Genomic DNA, 18,483 nt, shown 5'->3' with positions numbered 1-18,483 from the left:
GAGTGGCTAGGATAAATGCAACACAAATCTTCATAATCAACCAGTTATAATATTGTCTCCCAAAGGATTGAGCTTATAAACTAATTATATATCTTGTGTATTAAGAATTTTCCATAACATTCACCTTGTAATGAATCCATTGGAGAAGTTTAAAACTTCTGAAGATTTAATGCCCTACAATTTGAATTGAGTCAGGTATTTTCAATATTGATCTATTAGAACCTCGTTTCCAAAGAAAATTGGAAGCATACAGTAGATGATTTTTCTTTTCATAAACAAAGTACGATAATTTGTTAAAATTCAGTAAATCAAACTTAGTTTAGTAAAAATTACTTTAAAAATGGTTATGGTTATATAAATAACAGGTTGAATTTAAAACCAAACAACTAGAATATCTGACTTTATAAAACAAATGCACTCTTATTACAAATTAATTTTTCCTTTTTTTTTTTACAAATCTATCCATGGTAATGTCTTCACAAGATCAATTTTGTACTTAGCTGAGAGGAGGAGGCTGTGAAGACCATAGAAGTCATAGGACTGCAACCTAGCATAAACAAAGACAAGTTGAAAATGTTCAATGTACATAAAAGGTATGCATTTGACATCAGCATGCCACACATATGTGCTGAATGAGTTATGATTAAAGGTTTATGAGGATCTGTAAAAATACATACAATGGACACCTTGCAGTTGTGATAAAATTCAAATGTATGCTTTATGACAAATTGACACCTTTTAGTTGAATTTATAATGCAATGAGATGAGATGAGATTGGGGTTACAATATTGATTCAAAAGAACCCTGCTATATTTGTACAAGCTGTCCTGGCAACAATACATATTTCATCTTTAGAATATATAGAGGCTCTTAAAAAAATTCAAGCTTTCAAGCCAGGATTATTTCTATAACAATCAAAGCTAAACTCTCTATTTTACAAAATTATTGTACAGTAACTACATGACAATTTCGGCTTTAATAGATGTTGATCTTCGTACAGCTGGGAAACATATTTTTACCTGTCTCTTGCACATATGGATTTGAAAGTTTAATACACTCCCACTCCATTAATGGATTCATTCACTTGCATACGCACACACTCAAACCGGTGAAGAAAAAAAAAAAAAAAACTTGCTACAAAATATAACTACCACAATGTCACAAAAATAATTTCTACGCTCTAACTTCATCTAAAATAAGGTCTTTCAATAAATACCTAACCTGATCTATCCTGACAACTTATATGAAGCCCAATATGGCATAAACAAAGGCAATCACAACTATCTTCGTTTTAGTTCTAACTTGTAAAATATAAAATTTCACATTTAAACGAGGTTAAGGTAATTCTAAACTCCAAGCAAACACCATGCATACATTAATAATATAGGTATATATATATAATATATATATGCCTTAAAGTGGTATAAGGCTTTTTTTTTTTATTTAATTATAGGTTGTACTGTCCACATCATACATATAAATTACTATGTTTCAGAGAAGGAGTGTACTATATTTGTGCGATAATTGTGGTATAAAGTATTTACAATAGGAATGTGACATAGGTGAATCTGAGATTAACAAAAATTGCAACATTTTCTTTTTTTTTTCAAATCTACAGGTATGACATTGGCTACATACAATAATTTCTACAATAATGTCTGTATAATGCTAATTTTACTGATATGATATGAATAAAAAATAACATGCCTCTTGATAATGCAAAGTGTACCTGGTATGCATTTTCTACAGACATAATGTACATTAGAGTACATAAAAATTCTATGTACAATATATAACAGTACACGCTATTAGTCTATTGCATAATAATGTACAACAGCAGATAATAAGTCTGCACTGAAGTACTAACAACTCTGATAATAAATTTGATATCAAAAATTTAATTACATAAAAAAAAGGTTTCAACAAAATATTGTCTTCATTTGCAATTGTTTGATATAAATTTTCCCAATACTCAAATCTGGACATTTAATATAATTTAATATGAAATTTTAACCATTTTAACAAAGCTGCCAAGTTAGCTAATTTTACAATCTTCATGTTTCCCTTGAATTTTATGCTAAAGTAAATCTGGTAGATCTAGTATGAATGGATGCAAAATGCACCTTAGTTCACTTGAAAACAAGTCGAGGTTCCTTCAACAACTGAGAAATATTTAGTATAATTTTTACACTATGTACAAAATAAAAGATATTTTTACAATTTTTTAACTGCATATACCAAATCGTGATTCTCGAGTTAAAAAAAAAATTCAGATTTTTATTTAGTATCTGCAGCAAAAAAATAAAAAAAAATTCATAAAAATTCAAATATATTACAAGTCACTGAAACTATCACTACCTTTGACTTAACCGAGTTTTAAGACTTCGGAGTTTCTGACAAAAGAATGACTCTAAAGTTGCTGCACAGGAGCAGAATGAAGAATTTGGTGGGTTATAAAGGCGACAGTTATCGAAAACTAACATGACGTCACCGATAAACTGTGCAAGTCGCGGGTAAGACTTGGTTTCTACTCTGTTTTCAACAGTCTTTAGATCCATGGGCTCTTTCACAACTTTGTAATAATCGGGAACTTCCGATGGATCGACTGGTTCTAAGAAGGGCCAAGCATTTTTGTGTTGCTGTGAAAATAAAATAAACAGATTAGAATTTTTTTTTTAAATAATTCACAAAATCTCACAATCAAATATATAAAATAATCAGAATGTATTAAATTTCTTTAATTTCATATAAAAATAAAAATAAAAAGTACAGTATTGCCTGTTCTACAAAAGGTTCTAACCAGATCAATCAGTTTGTTGCTCCATACTTTCTATATTTTCAACAAGAGGCTTAAAGGTTATGGTGTTTTTTGCATCTTATATTCAAACCAAAAGCGGTGCACCGACAAATTCTAATTCAGCATTTTTTCCTCTTACTGAACTGTGATTACTGTAATAAATAGTTTAAAAAGACTACTTACTCCGATAATATCGAAAGCCTCATTCAAAGTGCATGTACAGGCAATTTTGCAGACCTGTTTTCATGCTCCCATTACTGTTATTGGCAAATATGTGACATGTAATTTCCTTATTCCACTACTGTTATTGGCAAATATGTGACATGTAATTTCCTCATTCCACTACTGTTATTGGCAAATATGTGACATGTAATTTCGTCATTCCATTACTGTTATAGGCAAATATATGACATGTAATTTCATCATTCCACTACTGTTATTGGCAAATATGTGACATGTAATTTCATCATTCTACTACTGTTATTGGCAAATATGTGACATGTAATTTCATCATTCCATTACTGTTATTGGAAAATATGAGACATGTAATTTCATCATTCCACTACTGTTATTGGCAAATATGTGACATGTAATATGTTATTTTCATTAGTAAAATAAATTTTTGAATATACTTACCCGATGATCATGTAGCTGTCAACTCTGTTGCCCGACAGAAATCTACGGTCGGGATACGCCAGCGATCGCTATACAGGTGGGGGTGTACACAACAGCGCCATCTGTGAGTAGGTACTCAAGTACTTCTTGACAACAAGAACTCAATTTTCTCCTCGGTCCACTGGTTCTCTATGGGGAGGAAGGGCGGGTCCTTAAATTCATGATCATCGGGTAAGTATATTCAAAAATTTATTTTACTAATGAAAATAACATTTTTCAATATTAAACTTACCCGATGATCATGTAGCTGATTCACACCCAGGGTGGTGGGTGGAGACCAGCATACATGTTAACAAAGAAGCTAAGTATCCCGAATCTTATTTTAGCCGTTATTCAAAATAACAAACATAAAATAAATAAGTACCTGGTAAGGAAGTCGACTTGAACCATTACTCTGCCTTTTTAAGTACGTCTTCCTTACTGAGCCTAGCGATCCTCTTAGGATGCTGAGTGACTCCTAGGTGCTGAAGTATGAAGGGCTGCAACCCATACTAAAGGACCTCATCACAACCTCTAATCTAGGCGCTTCTCAAGAAAGAATTTGACCACCCGCCAAATCAACCAGGATGCGGAAGGCTTCTTAGCCTTCCGGACAACCCAGAAATATTTCAAGAGAAAGATTAAAAAGGTTCTGGAATTAGGGAATTGTAGTGGTGGAGCCCCCACCACTACTGCACTCGTTGCTACGAATGGTCCCAGAGTGTAGCAGTTCTCGTAAAGAGACTGGACATTCTTAAGATAAAAGACGCGAACACTGATTAGCTTTTCCAAAAGGTTGCGTCGAAAATATTTTGCAGAGATCTATTTTATTAAAAGGTCACGGAAGTTGTGATAGCTCTAACTTCGTGTGTCCTTACCTTCAGCCAAGCTTGGTCTTCCTCATTCAGAAGGGAATGAGCTTCTCGTACTAACAGTCTGAAAATAATAGGATAAAGAATTCTCTGACATAGGCAAAGATGAATTCTTAACTGAACACCATAAAGCTTCAGACGGGCCTCGTAAAGGTTTTTAAAATAGAACTTAAGAGCTCTTACAGGACATAATACTCTTTCTAGTTCATTTCCAACCATACGATAAGTTTGGAATAACGAACGATATTGGTCAAGGCCGAGAAGGCAGCTCGTGTTTGGCTAGAAAACCAAGATGTAGAACATGTAGCCGTTTCGGATGAAAATCCGATGTTCTTGCTGAAGGCATGAATCTCACTGACTCTTTTAGCTGTGGTTAAGCATATCAGGAAAAGTCTTAAAGGTGAGATCTTTCAGGGAGGCTGATTGAAGTGGTTCGAACCTGTCTAACATAAGGAATCTTAGAACCACGTCTAAATTCCAACCAGGTGTAACCAAACGACGCTCCTTCGTGGTCTCAAAAGACTTAAGGAGGTCCTGTAGATCTTTATTGTTGGAAAGATCTAAGCCTCTGTGACGGAAGACTGATGCCAACATGCTTCTGTAACCCATGAAAGGGGAGCTGAAAGAGATCGCTCTTTTCTCAGATATAAGAGGAAGTCAGCTAAATGAGTTACAGAGGTACTGGTCGAGGATACGGATACTGACTTGCACCAGTTTAGGAAGATTTCCCACTTCGATTGGTAGACTCTAAGGGTGGATGTTCTCCTTGCTCTAACAATCGCTCTGGTTGCCTCCTTCGAAAAAACCTCTAGTTCTCGAGAGTCTCTCGATACTCTGAAGGCAGTGAGACGAAGAGCGTGGAGGCCTTGGAGTACCTTCTTACGCGTGGCAGACGTAGCAGGTCCACCCTTAGGGGAAGAGTTCTGGGAACGTCTACTAGCCATCGAAGTACCTCGATAAGTTATTCTCTCGCGGGCCAGAGGGAAGCAACTAGTGTTAACTTTGTCCCATCGTGAGAGGCGAACTTCTGCAGTACCTTGTTGACAATCTAGAACGGAGAGAATGCATATAGATCTAGATGAGACTAATCTAGTAGAAAGGCATCTAAAAGAACCACTGCTGGGTCCGGGATAGGTGAGCAAAGTATTGATAGCCTCTTGGACATCGAGGTTGCGAAGAGATCTATGGTTGGCTGGCCCCAGGAGGCCCAAAGTCTCTTGCCTACATCTCTGTGGAGGGTCCAATATGTTGGAATTATTGTCCCTTCCTACTGAGACAAACTGCTAAGACATTCAAGTTGCCTTGGAAGAAATTGTTACTAGTGAAAAGTCTAGACCTGTTGAACAGGAGAGGAGGTCACTAGCGAACTCGCACCATGTCAGAGAGTAGGTCCCTCCTTGCTAGGAGATGAACATCAAAGCAGGGAGTTGTCCGTGTTGACCTCCATTACTTTGTCTTGAAGGAGAGACCTGAAGCTTTTCCAGGTCAGACGTACTGCCCGAAGCTTCTTGCAGTTAAAATGCATTGTCCTTTGACTCGAGTTCCATAATCCCGAGCATTCCCTACCGCCTAAGGTCGCACCCCAGCCTACGTCCGATGCGTCTGAGAAGAGAACGTGGTTGGGAGTCTGAACAGTCAGGGGAAGACCCTATAAAAGGTTGATAAAGTCCTTTCCTCAGGTTAGACCAGACTTATCTTCCGGAAACCGGGATCGAGACCGCTTCTAGCGTCTTGTCCTTTTCCAGTGAAGAGCTAGATGAAACCGAAGAGGACGGAGGTGTAGTCTTCCAAGTGACACCAATTGAACCACGGATGACAGTGTCCTAACCAGACTCATCCACAGCCTGACAGGGCCGTATTCCTTCTTCAGCATCTTCTGGATGGATAGCAGGGCTGGGGATTGATCTTCTTGTTCAGCCATGTTCTCATCAGAGGGTTCCTCATCCGAAACTGATGAGGAAACGGCAACGGAGTGGGCAACGTCTGACTCGCTGAATCCGGTCGCACTGGTGGATGCGTGACTGAGCCGGACACAAGATCATGGTACTGCTGCACAGTCTGTGAACTGCCAACCATGGGGATGCGAGGAAGTACAGCGACAACCCGAAACTGTCTAGACTGTCTGGGTAGTACAGAAAACCCCTCATCGGGTTGCTGAGGTTGCCGCACTGCGTCACAACAAGTCACCTCTGCTGGTTGTTGAACGTCTTCCCAGTGACACACTGAACGTCCACAACCACCTCCGCGAGTAGCTTAACGTCAACGTGCGACTGGCAACCCACACTGGGTCGCACCGGTGGAGGAACCATCTCAACTGGCGGACGTGAGTAGGATACCTCAGCGTCAACAGGGCGTACAACCAACCGGTAGGAAGGTCGTTGGCAAGAAGGTTCTTCTCCGTAAAAAATCCTCTATCAAGGACTAAGCTTGGACTGCATGTCTTGCAACAAAGCCCAAGGTCTATGGGAGCAGGTGTGGCAACAGACGGGGTTAGCGACTGAAGCGGAACCATTTACCCTCCCTGGAAGCATGTTATGCTTAAATTAAAGTCCATAGGAGGCTAAGCAGCTTAAGGCTCCTCTCCAAATGACAGAGTCCTCAAGGGAATATCAGAAGGAGGGAGAACAGCACTTTCTCATCTACAGGAACCATATCCGAGAAAAGCTAGGTTCTCTCAGTGAGGGTTTCACTGGTGCAAAAGCAGCAGACCAGAAGGCAACGTTATGAAACTGCTTGACAGTCTGTGAACTGTCAAAAACTGAACTGTCAACCACAACAGGAGCGTGAGGACATACAGCACTGGTGTATAAGTAGCAGACCAGAAGGCAACGTCATGTAACTGTTTGACAGTCTGTGAGTTGGCAACAACCAAAGTTGTGTGGGGAAGCCTCAACTCCTGACTGACTAGTTTGCTGCAGGCGAGTGGCGGTAACCACAGTGTGTTGCGGAGGCTGACACACCGTGTCAAAACACGGCAGCTTGTGGTAGCTCACGCACGGCAACGGAGTGCTCTGTGTGTGGGAGTCATCATACATCTGGCAGGGTTGACTGTGCATGGGTGGAGGAGCTCTCACAACAAGAGTGTGAGAGCAGGAAGCCATGCCGGGCGCACAACCGTGGGAGGTGTAGGCCCACGGGTGCATCGTCAACCTTCTCCGCAGTCGGAGTGTGGGAGCTGGCAACAACAAAAGCAGAGGGCTGGTGTGTGGGAGGGGCTGCGGTGGGTTGTGGAGCATGCTGTATGGTATGCGGCGCATGCTGCATGGTCTGCGGCGCATGCTGTAAGGTATGCGGCGCATGCTGCATGGGTTGCGGAGAATGCCGCATAGTGCTGGAACCCGGCAGCTCTACAGAACCTTCCCACTGCTGATGCGGTAGCTCACGCATGTTAACAGAAGGTGCAGCAAGAACATGCGTCTGGCAGGGTGGACTGCGCATCGGTGGTGGAGCTCTCACAGGTGGAGTGTGGGAGCAGGCAGCCGCAGTATCTGCTGAGCGCACAACCTCGGCGGGTTGTAGGTTAACAGGTGCATTGTCAACCTTCCAGCACGATACTCCTGCATGAAGGAGCAAGCTGAGACTGTATAGTCTGCAGCATGGACCACTAGGGTCTATGAAAGACAACAACAAACGGAGCTACTGTCCGTTGTGACTGAGGGTCTAAAACAGCTGGTGCGGCAACAGACGGAGTTACTGCCTGTTGCGGTACCACCTTGCCTCTCTTGGGAGGTGTGCAGTTGTCGTAATGCAGCGAGTCCGAACTGACCCAGTGGCTACACCTAGGCCGTTGGACTTGCGCGGAAGGGACCGACTTGCACTTAAAAGCTGCAAGATTTGGTCCATGGTTTCTGCGAGAAACCTCTTCCGCAGACGAGGAATAAATGGGCTCTCTCGTCTTTGTGTGGGTGGGGTGATCACGTCGGCAACGTGTGTAGATACACCCGAAACCACGGAGGGAAACGTTTGTTCGTCGATCAAGACCTGTGGAACCCATAAGTCCTTCGACATTACTTCTCCCCTGGGCTTGGGAGCTTGTAAGAGGTATCGGACAAGGTGAACAACTGGCACGAACAAACGAACCCTCGAACGCAACACTGTAACACTTTGCGCATATCACTTTATCACTTTTGATTTTCTGTTTGCACTTATTTCACTGAACTCGAAACTTTAAGTGATTTGTACCTGAAACACGCAATCCTATCCTTCATTAAAAGGTAGTAATTGCGAAAACAGTTTTACAATGTAACAGAAAAACATGATGAAAGATAAAGAATTCAGTGGCTGGAAAAGAGACTAAACACTAGATCAAATAAACTACGTTTAAAATCTCTCACCGCATAAAGCCTGGGAACAAGAATAAAACTCTAGAAACGTTTTACCTTCTTCCCCTATAGCGACTAGGGAGAAGAGTAAAAAAACGAGAACAACGTTACCCGCTTGAACGAAACGTTTATCCTCCTCTCTCTCCCTCCGTCTCTATCTCTCTCTCTCTCTCTCTCTCTCTTGACTTAGAACCTGAGAGATGAGCCCAATTATATATCGTTAAAACATATTATTTGTTAAAGGAAAAAAACTGAAAGGTTTCCCAAATAAAAAGTTCCTTTATTAGAATTACAACCATTTAAGCTAAGAAAGAATGAACGAAACGCTAGAATCGGTTTACTCTTACTGCAACGTGAAACCGTGAAATACTCTCTCTCTATCGTAACGATAGAGCGCATGTTGAACGTTCTGAACGTCAACAACTGCGAATTAAAATAGCATAAATTCTTAACAGGAAATACGATATGACGGGCTCAATGTTAATTAACTTCGGTTCCAAGTAAGGACCGCCTACTATTAGGAAAGGTCGCATATAAACAAACATAAAATTTAAGTTTTATAAGTTTATAATAAAAGGAAAGTTAATCGAAGAGGCCTATCTACCAAAAACCTAAACACACTTCCGTCTAAGGGAAGGGTCGGTCATAAAAAGTGAAAGAGAGTCTATACTCTCTTCGACACCAACACTTCCGTCTAAGGGAAGGGTCGGCCATTTAAAAGTGAAAGAGAGTCCATACTCTCTTCGTCACCATAATTAAATCTATCCAAAAAGAGTTCAGGTTTTGAAATGAAGATAAAACCCCTGCATAGCGAAAGCTCAAAACTGGAAAAGTGTACTTCACCAAAAAGTTGTGAAAACAAATCCAGTTAGGGACGGCGTATTAGTAGGTCTTGCCGGAGGCACGACAGAGGAAAAATTGAGTTCTTGTTGACAAGAAGTACTTGAGTACCTACTCACAGATGGCGCTGTTGTGTACACCCCCACCTGTATAGCGATCGCTGGCGTATCCCGACCGTAGATTTCTGTCGGGCAACAGAGTTGACAGCTACATGATCATCGGGTAAGTTTAATATTGAAAATTCCTCATTCCACTACTGTATTGGCAAATATGTGACATGTAATTTCGTCATTCCATTACTGTTATAGGCAAATATATGACATGTAATTTCATCATTCCACTACTGTTATTGGCAAATATGTGACATGTAATTTCATCATTCCACTACTGTTATTGGCAAATATGTGACATGTAATTTCATCATTCCATTACTGTTATTGGAAAATATGAGACATGTAATTTCATCATTCCACTACTGTTATTGGCAAATATGTGACATGTAATTTCCTCATTCCACTACTGTTATTGGCAAATATGTGACATGTAATTTCGTCATTCCATTACTGTTATAGGCAAATATATGATATGTAATTTCATCATTCCACTACTGTTATTGGCAAATATGTGACATGTAATTTCATCATTCCATTACTGTTATTGGAAAATATGAGACATGTAATTTCATCATTCCACTACTGTTATTGGCAAATATGTGACATATAATTTCATCATTCCACTACTCTTATTGGCAAACATGTGTCATGTAAAAGTTTTGAATTTGAAGGGAATAGTTTAATCCTTGGGATTCAGAAATCAGCTGATAAAATCATCAACCGGCTATGGTTGTCAAGAAGAGTGAAATAACTTAATGATGTGACAAATCTTCTTTAAAGTTAATGATGTGACTGATCTTTAAAGTTAAAGATTTTTAAAAAAAAATCTTATATAATTAAAAAAAAAAAAACCGAACTAAATATTTTGTTTCCTTTCAAAAATGAAAACCTCCAATTTAGGCCATCCTATGCAGTAGGGTGGGCAAATTGTGAACTGAAAAAAAGGAAATGGATGAAAGTGACGCCTACTCAACTTAATATCAAGCCTCGGGATGTCCTGTGCAAACAGGATAAGTTTTTGAAGAGGAGAAATGGGAGTGGTTGAATGGAACTTATTCCAGACAAGTTAAAAGTAGCTTTCAAATAAAAGTACAGAGACAGGAATTATAGGTACACATCAATCTGAGGAATTGCACCCACTCCTCCCCTTACTGCGTAGCGAGTTCTTTTATTTAGCCCTGCCGATCATCTCTGCCGTTTTTCCCTACAATATCTGTTAGCTTACTCACCGCAAAGTAAGGGTATGATGGGATGCAATTCTTTGTAGCAAGGTGTGCCAAAAACTCCTGTGTCCAACTGTACATAATTCGAAAATATGCGAGAAAGATTTTGCTTTTAAATATGACTTTGAATTAGATTTTACATTTTTTGAACTAGTTCGACCGAATTAAAGCAGAATGACTTCGGTGGTTCCAGTGTCTGGTCTTTGGGCTAATTTTATAAATTCTATCTAATCAAATTCAAAAATATGTTCATATTAATTCCAAAGCATGGGCAATACAATACTTACTATAAGTCCTTTGGTGAGTTTCTTTATTTCAACATAATCCTTGCTTGATAAAGATTTCTGGCAAGGGTAGTTCCAAACATTGTTGGAGTCGCACTTTGGGCAGATATAGTCGTCAATGTCGTCAGCTTCACTCTGCATTATTCCAACGCACTTCCCATGATACCAGTCCTCACATTGTTCACAACATATATAAAACTGTGTTTCATCATAGGGCTGTAAAATAAGAATTTGAGTTAATAATCATGGATGATAATATTATTGAGATCTAAGATTAACCTATAGTTTACTACAGAATACAATTACTGCAGCAGCAAACAGTTTTTGTTATTGATAAATATTCACAACTTTATTGTCTCAAATAAAACATTAAGGGTTATACAATAGACAGGAAGTTGAAATATATTACATGGATTTGTTTGTTACCACATAATATAAGTTAGCAATAGTAATAATTTCATATTAATAATGATTGTATTACTAATCCGATAGGAAGGCAGAAAATTAAATAAATTAAAAGTTATTAATGTTTTTCTTTATTCTTTCTTAAAATTCTGGGCACTAGGATTGCATCTTCAGGAAAAACTTGATCCTATCTATCTGTTTTCACCTAACTTACAAATTGATGATTCTACCAAGTAAAGACATCCCTACAAATCCAGTCACAAAGTGTGTAAAGTATCCATATCTTATGGGAAATGGAATACCTGAGGCCTGATGGGTCTTGATTTCTCAGTTTACAAAGAAATTCCTGGGATATTTCATAATATCTCATTACCTTGACATATAGTTAATCATTTTTAAGCATACTATTGCATGACCTGGTCTGTACTTTCCTAAGAAACATTGAGTAGTCTTTTTTAACATTTGAAATTTGATTTTTCTTATATTCCAAGGATTTCAGGTCATTTTTCTAAAGTTCTGTTAAACTCCTAGTGCTAAATTAGTTTAATTAAAGTAGAACTATTACTGTTAAGAAGAGAGATACTTGAATTTCTCTATTTTCATTTTTAAAAATTAGATGGGTATTTTTTTTTCTTGCCTACTTAATACTGTACCTGTATATATTGTATGATGTCCATAATTCCAGTTATAAATATCTAATATAGGAGCAATTACAAAAGATTGTTCCTCGGCCTTACCTGTCTACAGAAGCAGAAGAGCTCTTTGTTCAACTTTGCATTTGCACAGTCATCACAAACGTATTCTGTCATACTGCGACTCATAGCCTCCGTGATTCCCACACAGTCACCGTGAAACCAGTTACCACACAAATCACAGCCAACATAAAATCTGCAAAGAATTTAGACATTAGTTCTTTCCATAACAGTAATAAGACCCTAATTACTCATCTTTTAGAAAAACAAGACACTACAAACCAAATGACCTTTACGTAGAAAAATCAAATTAACAATGTTTCCAACAATTACTTGCCACTGAGAGTATGCACAATGCACAAACTAAGTTACCATCAATAGGTTGCAGCATACTGAATATCATTGCACTATGCTTTATACAATACTTTTTTCCCTACATTGCTAAATTGTATTTTTCACATTTGCTTTACTCTGTCCTTTCCACTCCATTTCCGTTCTTCTAATTTTTAAAATTTCCACATATTTCTCGGATTCTGCTGTTAACAATTCACCCTTCGCATTCAGTAGGGCCTAGCAAAAGGCCCGGGGCCCGATCTTTGATGCAATGCAACATTTATTTCAATCTCTTCTTTTACCTCTGCCCTTATTCTAGAGGACCAGTAGCGTTACGCGTGAGTAACACCATTAGCTTGATGTATCTTTCTGGCAACAAAAGCCTAGTGCCCCTTCAATTAACAGTCTCTGTACTCATTTGAAATACTTTCCCAGATTTAAAGATGAGGTACAATTTCTTCCTCTTTACAGGATGAAAAAGCCTTTTCCAGATCAGCAAATATGTGGCATAATATTTTCCTCAGCACCCTATTTCTTTCTGTAATTTCCTCATTATAAACGGCTTTTGTTTTTGAGTTTTCTCGCTACAGCCACACTGACAATTATCAATGTTAATTCCTCTAGACATTCTCTTATGTTTCCCTAACATCACTTTCTACAGTTTTCATATGCTTAAGGGGTTTCATTTCTCAGAAATTTCCACAGGTGAATCCTCTTTACCTTTCTATATTACTACTGAAAAAATTTTCCCACTATTCTGGCCCTATCTCTTCCTATATCAGGTTTTTATACATTCAAATAAGCTCATGGATGACATGATATCAGAGTGTTCCTATTACAGCCACTGTTATTCTGTATGGTCATGGAGTTTTTCCACTTTTCATCTTGCTAACAGCCCTCCTAGCCTCTTCAGCTATTATGATCTCTATTGGTCCCTCTATTATGCTGACCATATGAGGTTAATGTTTTTTATCTTATTTGTTTTCAATCATAATTCTACATTTTTATTTTTTAAAAACCCATAGTCATTTTTATATCAGACTCTTTTTCCATTTATAAGAGAAGTTCTTTCAACTTTCTGCCTTAATTTTTAACTAATCAAGTTTTTATCTATACACAGGCGTTTCCACTAGTAATTCTCCAGCTACTTTAAGAATACTACATACATACATTTACCAAGGCACTTCCCCCAATTTTGGGGGGTAGCCGACATCAAACAAATGAACCAAAAAGGGGACCTCTCCTCTCTACGTTCCTCCCAGCCTGACTAGGGACTCAACCGAGTATGGCTGGTACTGCTAGGGTGCCACAGCCCACCCTCCCCTGTTATCCACCACAGATGAAGCTTCATAAGGCTGAATCCCCTACTTCTGCTACCTCTGCGGTCATCCAAGGCACCGGAGGAAGCAGCAGAGCCTACCGGAACTGCGTCACAATTGCTTGCCATTCATTCCTATTTCTAGCACGCTCTCTTGCCTCTCTCACCTCTATCCTCCTATCACCCAGAATACTACACTGTCTCTAATTTTCCCTCCCTTTTCCATCACAAGCCCCAGGCATCTCAATCATTAGATATGTCTATTTTTCAATCCCTGGGTCTTATTTCCCTTGGCAACATTTTCAGGTCATGTCTTCTCAATGCATTTTTTGCTATACATCTTGACATTCTATACTATCACAACTTGGGTTGAATTTAAGCTTGAAGACCCAGCACTAGGGCATTGGACACTCTTTAGCATTCATATGCAAGAGGAAAATCATCCCAGTTGCAATACGAGGGACACATTAAGAAGCTGGACAGCAAATGCAAGAACAGAAGCACATGCACAGAGGTATAATGGAAGGTGTCTTGCCTTTTTAAAATTTCAAATTCTTATGAGACTGCTTGATGTCTCAACCACAAATATAATTTTTTGGCTTATACACATATAGCTTTTAGTATGGTTTATTCATGCGATACTTTTTACAGCAGTAATCCAGCAATATTTTTCCACCTAACAAGACATTATTTTTTCACTACCTCTCAAAATTCGCTTCCCATTTCAGTAGATTACCCAGTTTTCATAAATTTTAAGCTTGAGCAAAGGCCTTCTTTCCTTTACAACATAAAATAAAAAAGAAAAACTTTTCATTTTGATTTTGACACCCTGTTCTATATTGCATATATAAGGCCACTTTCATAACTTTACTTTCTTATGGGCTTAATGTCAAGTCATAACGGTACTTGTTCTCCTTACACTGGTTTCTAATCCTTCCTCCATTTCACACTTGCATCTTGAAAACCTTCCCAAGAACTGATTAACTTGAACTAATTTGCATTTTGAAGCCCTCAAGGGCCGTTCTCTCTGCAAATATTTGAAGCAAATAGAAGTAATACTTCAAATGATAAGAGAAATTGGCCATTATCTGACACCAACATTAACAATATCCGTGATTAGTTATATTTTTTGTCAATATTCAGTTCTTTTAGGACATTTTTGGTATCTAAAATTCATGGGTGCTGTTCCATTTCGTCTGGCTTATAAATATACACTCTGTGCATTACAGCTTCTGTTGATATGCTTCCTAAGCTTTGGGAATAAAAATTATAAGCACAATGAGATCAGACCGAGCACTGCTTGACGTAATTTATTCACCAGGTCAGCTCAAATTCAGTGGGCGAGATGTACTGTCCAACTTCCACTCTTTAATCCTGAACATATTCAAAACTACATTCGATGTCAGCCCCAAACTATAAGTAAAATAACAATCTGGACCTTAACAAATGAGGAGCAAGGATAAATAAATACAATCTAAATTCAAAGTAGTGAAAATACCACTTGAGGATTCTCTTTCAAGAGCATGGAGAATGGCGGAAAAAATATCTGAGTAAAATGTTATTTTTATAATAAAATAAATTTTTGAATATACTTACCCGGTGATTATAATAGCTGCAACTCTGTTGCTCGACAGAAAACTCTAAGGCAAAAATTCGCCAGCGATCGCTATACAGGTTGCGGGTGTGCCCAACAGCGCCATCTGTCGTCCAAGTACCCAGTACTCAATGTAAACAAAGAACTCAATTTTCTCCTCGGTCCACTGCGTCTCTATTGGGGAGGAAGGGAGGGTCCTTTGATTTATAATCACCGGGTAAGTATATTCAAAAATTTATTTTATTATAAAAATAACATTTTTCAATATTTAACTTAGCCGGTGATTATAATAGCTGATTCCCACCCAGGGGGGTGGGTAGAGACCAGCATTATATGTTTACATTATTATGAGCTAAGAATTTTTTATTTCATTTTAGAAGTTATCAAAATAACAAAAACAAAATAAATAGGTACCTGGTAAGGAAGTCGACTTGAACAATTACTCTGCCTTTTTAAGTACGTCTTCCTTACGGAGCCTCGCGATCCTCTCAGGATGCTGATCGACCCCTAGGATCTGAAGTATCAAGGGTTGCAACCCATACAACAGGACCTCATCAAAACCCCTAATCTAGGCGCTTCTCAAGAAATGACTTTGACCACCCGCCAAATCAACCAGGATGCGAAAGGCTTCTTAGCCTTCCGGACAACCCAAAAAACAACAATAAAAACATTTCAAGAGAAAGATTAAAAAGGTTATGGAATTAGGGAATTGTAGTGGTTGAGCACTCACCCACTACTGCACTCGCTGCTACGAATGGTCCCAGAGTGTAGCAGTCCTCGTAAAGAGACTGGACATCCTTAAGATAAAAAGACGCGAACACTGACTTGCTTCTCCAATAGGTTGCGTCCATTATACTTCGCAGAGATCTATTTTGTTTAAAGGCCACGGAAGTTGCGACAGCTCTAACTTCATGTGTCCTTACCCTCAGCAAAGCTTGGTCTTCCTCATTCAGATGGGAATGAGCTTCTCGTATTAACAGTCTGATAAAATAGGATAAGGCATTCTTTGACATAGGCAAAGATGGTTTCTTAACTGAACACCATAAAGCTTCAGACGGGCCTCTTAAAGGTTTAGTTCGTTTTAAATAGAACTTAAGAGCTCTGACAGGGCATAAGACTCTTTCTAGTTCATTTCCAACCATATTCGATAAGCTTGGAATATCGAACGATTTTGGCCAAGGTCGAGAAGGTAGCTCGTTTTTGGCTAGAAAACCAAGTTGTAGAGAACATGTAGCCGTTTCAGATGAGAAACCTATGTTCTTGCTGAAGGCATGAATCTCACTGACTCTTTTAGCTGTGGCTAGGCAAACCAGGAAAAGAGTCTTTAAGGTGAGATCTTTCAGGGAGGCTGATTGTAGCGGCTCGAACCTGTCTGACATGAGGAATCTTAGTACCACGTCTAAATTCCAACCAGGTGTAACCAAAGGACGCTCCTTCGTGGTCTCAAAAGACTTAAGGAGGTCCTGTAGATCTTTATTGTTGGAAAGATCTAAGCCTCTGTGACGGAAGACTGATGCCAACATGCTTCTGTAACCCTTGATAGTGGGAGCTGAAAGGGATCGTCCTTTTCTCAGGTATAAGAGAAAATCAGCTATTTGAGCTACAGAGGTACTGGTCGAGGATGACGGCATACCTAAAACAAACTCTGACGGAGGAGAGCGCGGAGCCACAGACACAAACTGGTCCGGAAACATCTCTTTGAACAGTGCTAAAACCTTCCTAAAGTCCAAAGAGGGTTGCGTAGACTTAGGCTCGTCAAGATCCGAATGTGGTTCATCTACGTGTGCAGCACCATCATCATCAGAAAGACCATCATCCGAGTATTGAGGAGGAAGCGGCAAAGGAGTAGGTAACGGCTGGTTAGCTGAGTCCGGTCGCACGGGTGCATGCGTGACTGAGCCGGACGCAACGTCATGGAACTGTTGCCCAGTCTGTGAGCTGGCAACAACCATAGCAGCGCGGGGACGCACAGCGTCTATTCCAGACTGTCTAGCCTGATGTGGGTGAGCAGTGGCAACCACACTGGGTTGCGGAGGTTGACGCACCGCGTCAAAACAAAACAACTCTGACGGTTGTTGTACCTCACGAACGTCAACGGAAGGCTCCGTGCGTCGCTGAACGTCAACATGCGGCTGGCAGGGCACACTGGAACGCATGGGTGGCGGAACTCTCTCAACTGGAGTGCGCAAGAAGGTCGCCTCAGCGTCCACAGGACGCACAACCGAGTGTGTGATTGGTTGTAGGCAAGAGGCTGTACTAGCTGGTGCAACAGCAACCTTCTCCGCACGCAAGTCCTGCATCAGAGACGTTAATTGGGACTGCATGCTCTGCAGCAAAGACCACTTAGGGTCTGCAGGAGCAGGTGCGGCGACAGACGGTGTAACTGTCTGAGGCAGTACCGCTTTACCTCTCTTAGGAGGTGAGCAGTCATCTGATGACTGCAGCGAGTCCGAACTGACCCAGTGGCTACAACTGGGCCGTTGGACTTGCGCGGAAGGGACCGACTTGCGCTTCAACGGTCGTGAGACCTTGGTCCATGGTTTCTTGCGAGAAACCTCTTCCGCAGACGAGGTATAAATGGGCTCTCTCGTCTTTGTGTGGTGGGGGCGATCTTGGGTAGATATGCCCGAAACCACAGAGGGAACGTCTGTTCGCTGATTAAAGCCTCTCGAACCCATTTGTCGTACGACATTGCTTCTCCCCTGGACTTGGGAGCTTGCAAGAGGTCCCGGACTAGGAGGACGACAGGCACGAACAGACGAACCCTCAAGCGCAACACTATCCACAACACTATCACTCACTTTGTCACTTCCCACTGCACTTTTACACTTCAGCTCCTTGACATCTGCCATGAGCTGATTACGGTCACTAGCCAGTGACTCAACTCTCTCACCCAGAGCTTGGATGGCACGCATCATATCAGCCATCGAAGGTTCCTGAGTGCCAGAAGGGGGGTTAGGAGCAACCACTACAGGGGAAGGAATAGGTTGTGGGGCATGAGGAGAGGAAATGTCAATAGATCGAGAGGAACTTCTC

General features: G+C 40.1%; 1 protein-coding gene across 1 annotated transcript in view; it reads right to left on the bottom strand.

Annotated features, from left to right (window-relative positions):
- Positions 1 to 387: 387 nt before the first annotated feature.
- E(bx) (nucleosome-remodeling factor subunit NURF301 E(bx)) overlaps positions 388 to 18,483 on the bottom strand; it is a 120,752-nt gene continuing 102,656 nt past the window's right edge. The window contains exons 21-23 of the mRNA XM_068392490.1: positions 12,248 to 12,398; positions 11,109 to 11,321; positions 388 to 2,639 (exon numbers count right to left, since the gene is read on the bottom strand). Of these exons, the coding sequence (XP_068248591.1) occupies positions 2,355 to 2,639; positions 11,109 to 11,321; positions 12,248 to 12,398 (649 nt within the window). The 3' untranslated portion in view covers positions 388 to 2,354. The remainder of the gene's footprint in view (positions 2,640 to 11,108; positions 11,322 to 12,247; positions 12,399 to 18,483) is intronic.

The sequence above is a fragment of the Palaemon carinicauda genome, chromosome 18 (genome assembly GCF_036898095.1).
Source record: "Palaemon carinicauda isolate YSFRI2023 chromosome 18, ASM3689809v2, whole genome shotgun sequence".
NCBI classification, from domain to species: Eukaryota; Metazoa; Arthropoda; class Malacostraca; order Decapoda; family Palaemonidae; genus Palaemon; species Palaemon carinicauda.
This window is presented reverse-complemented; position numbering and strand designations above follow the sequence as displayed.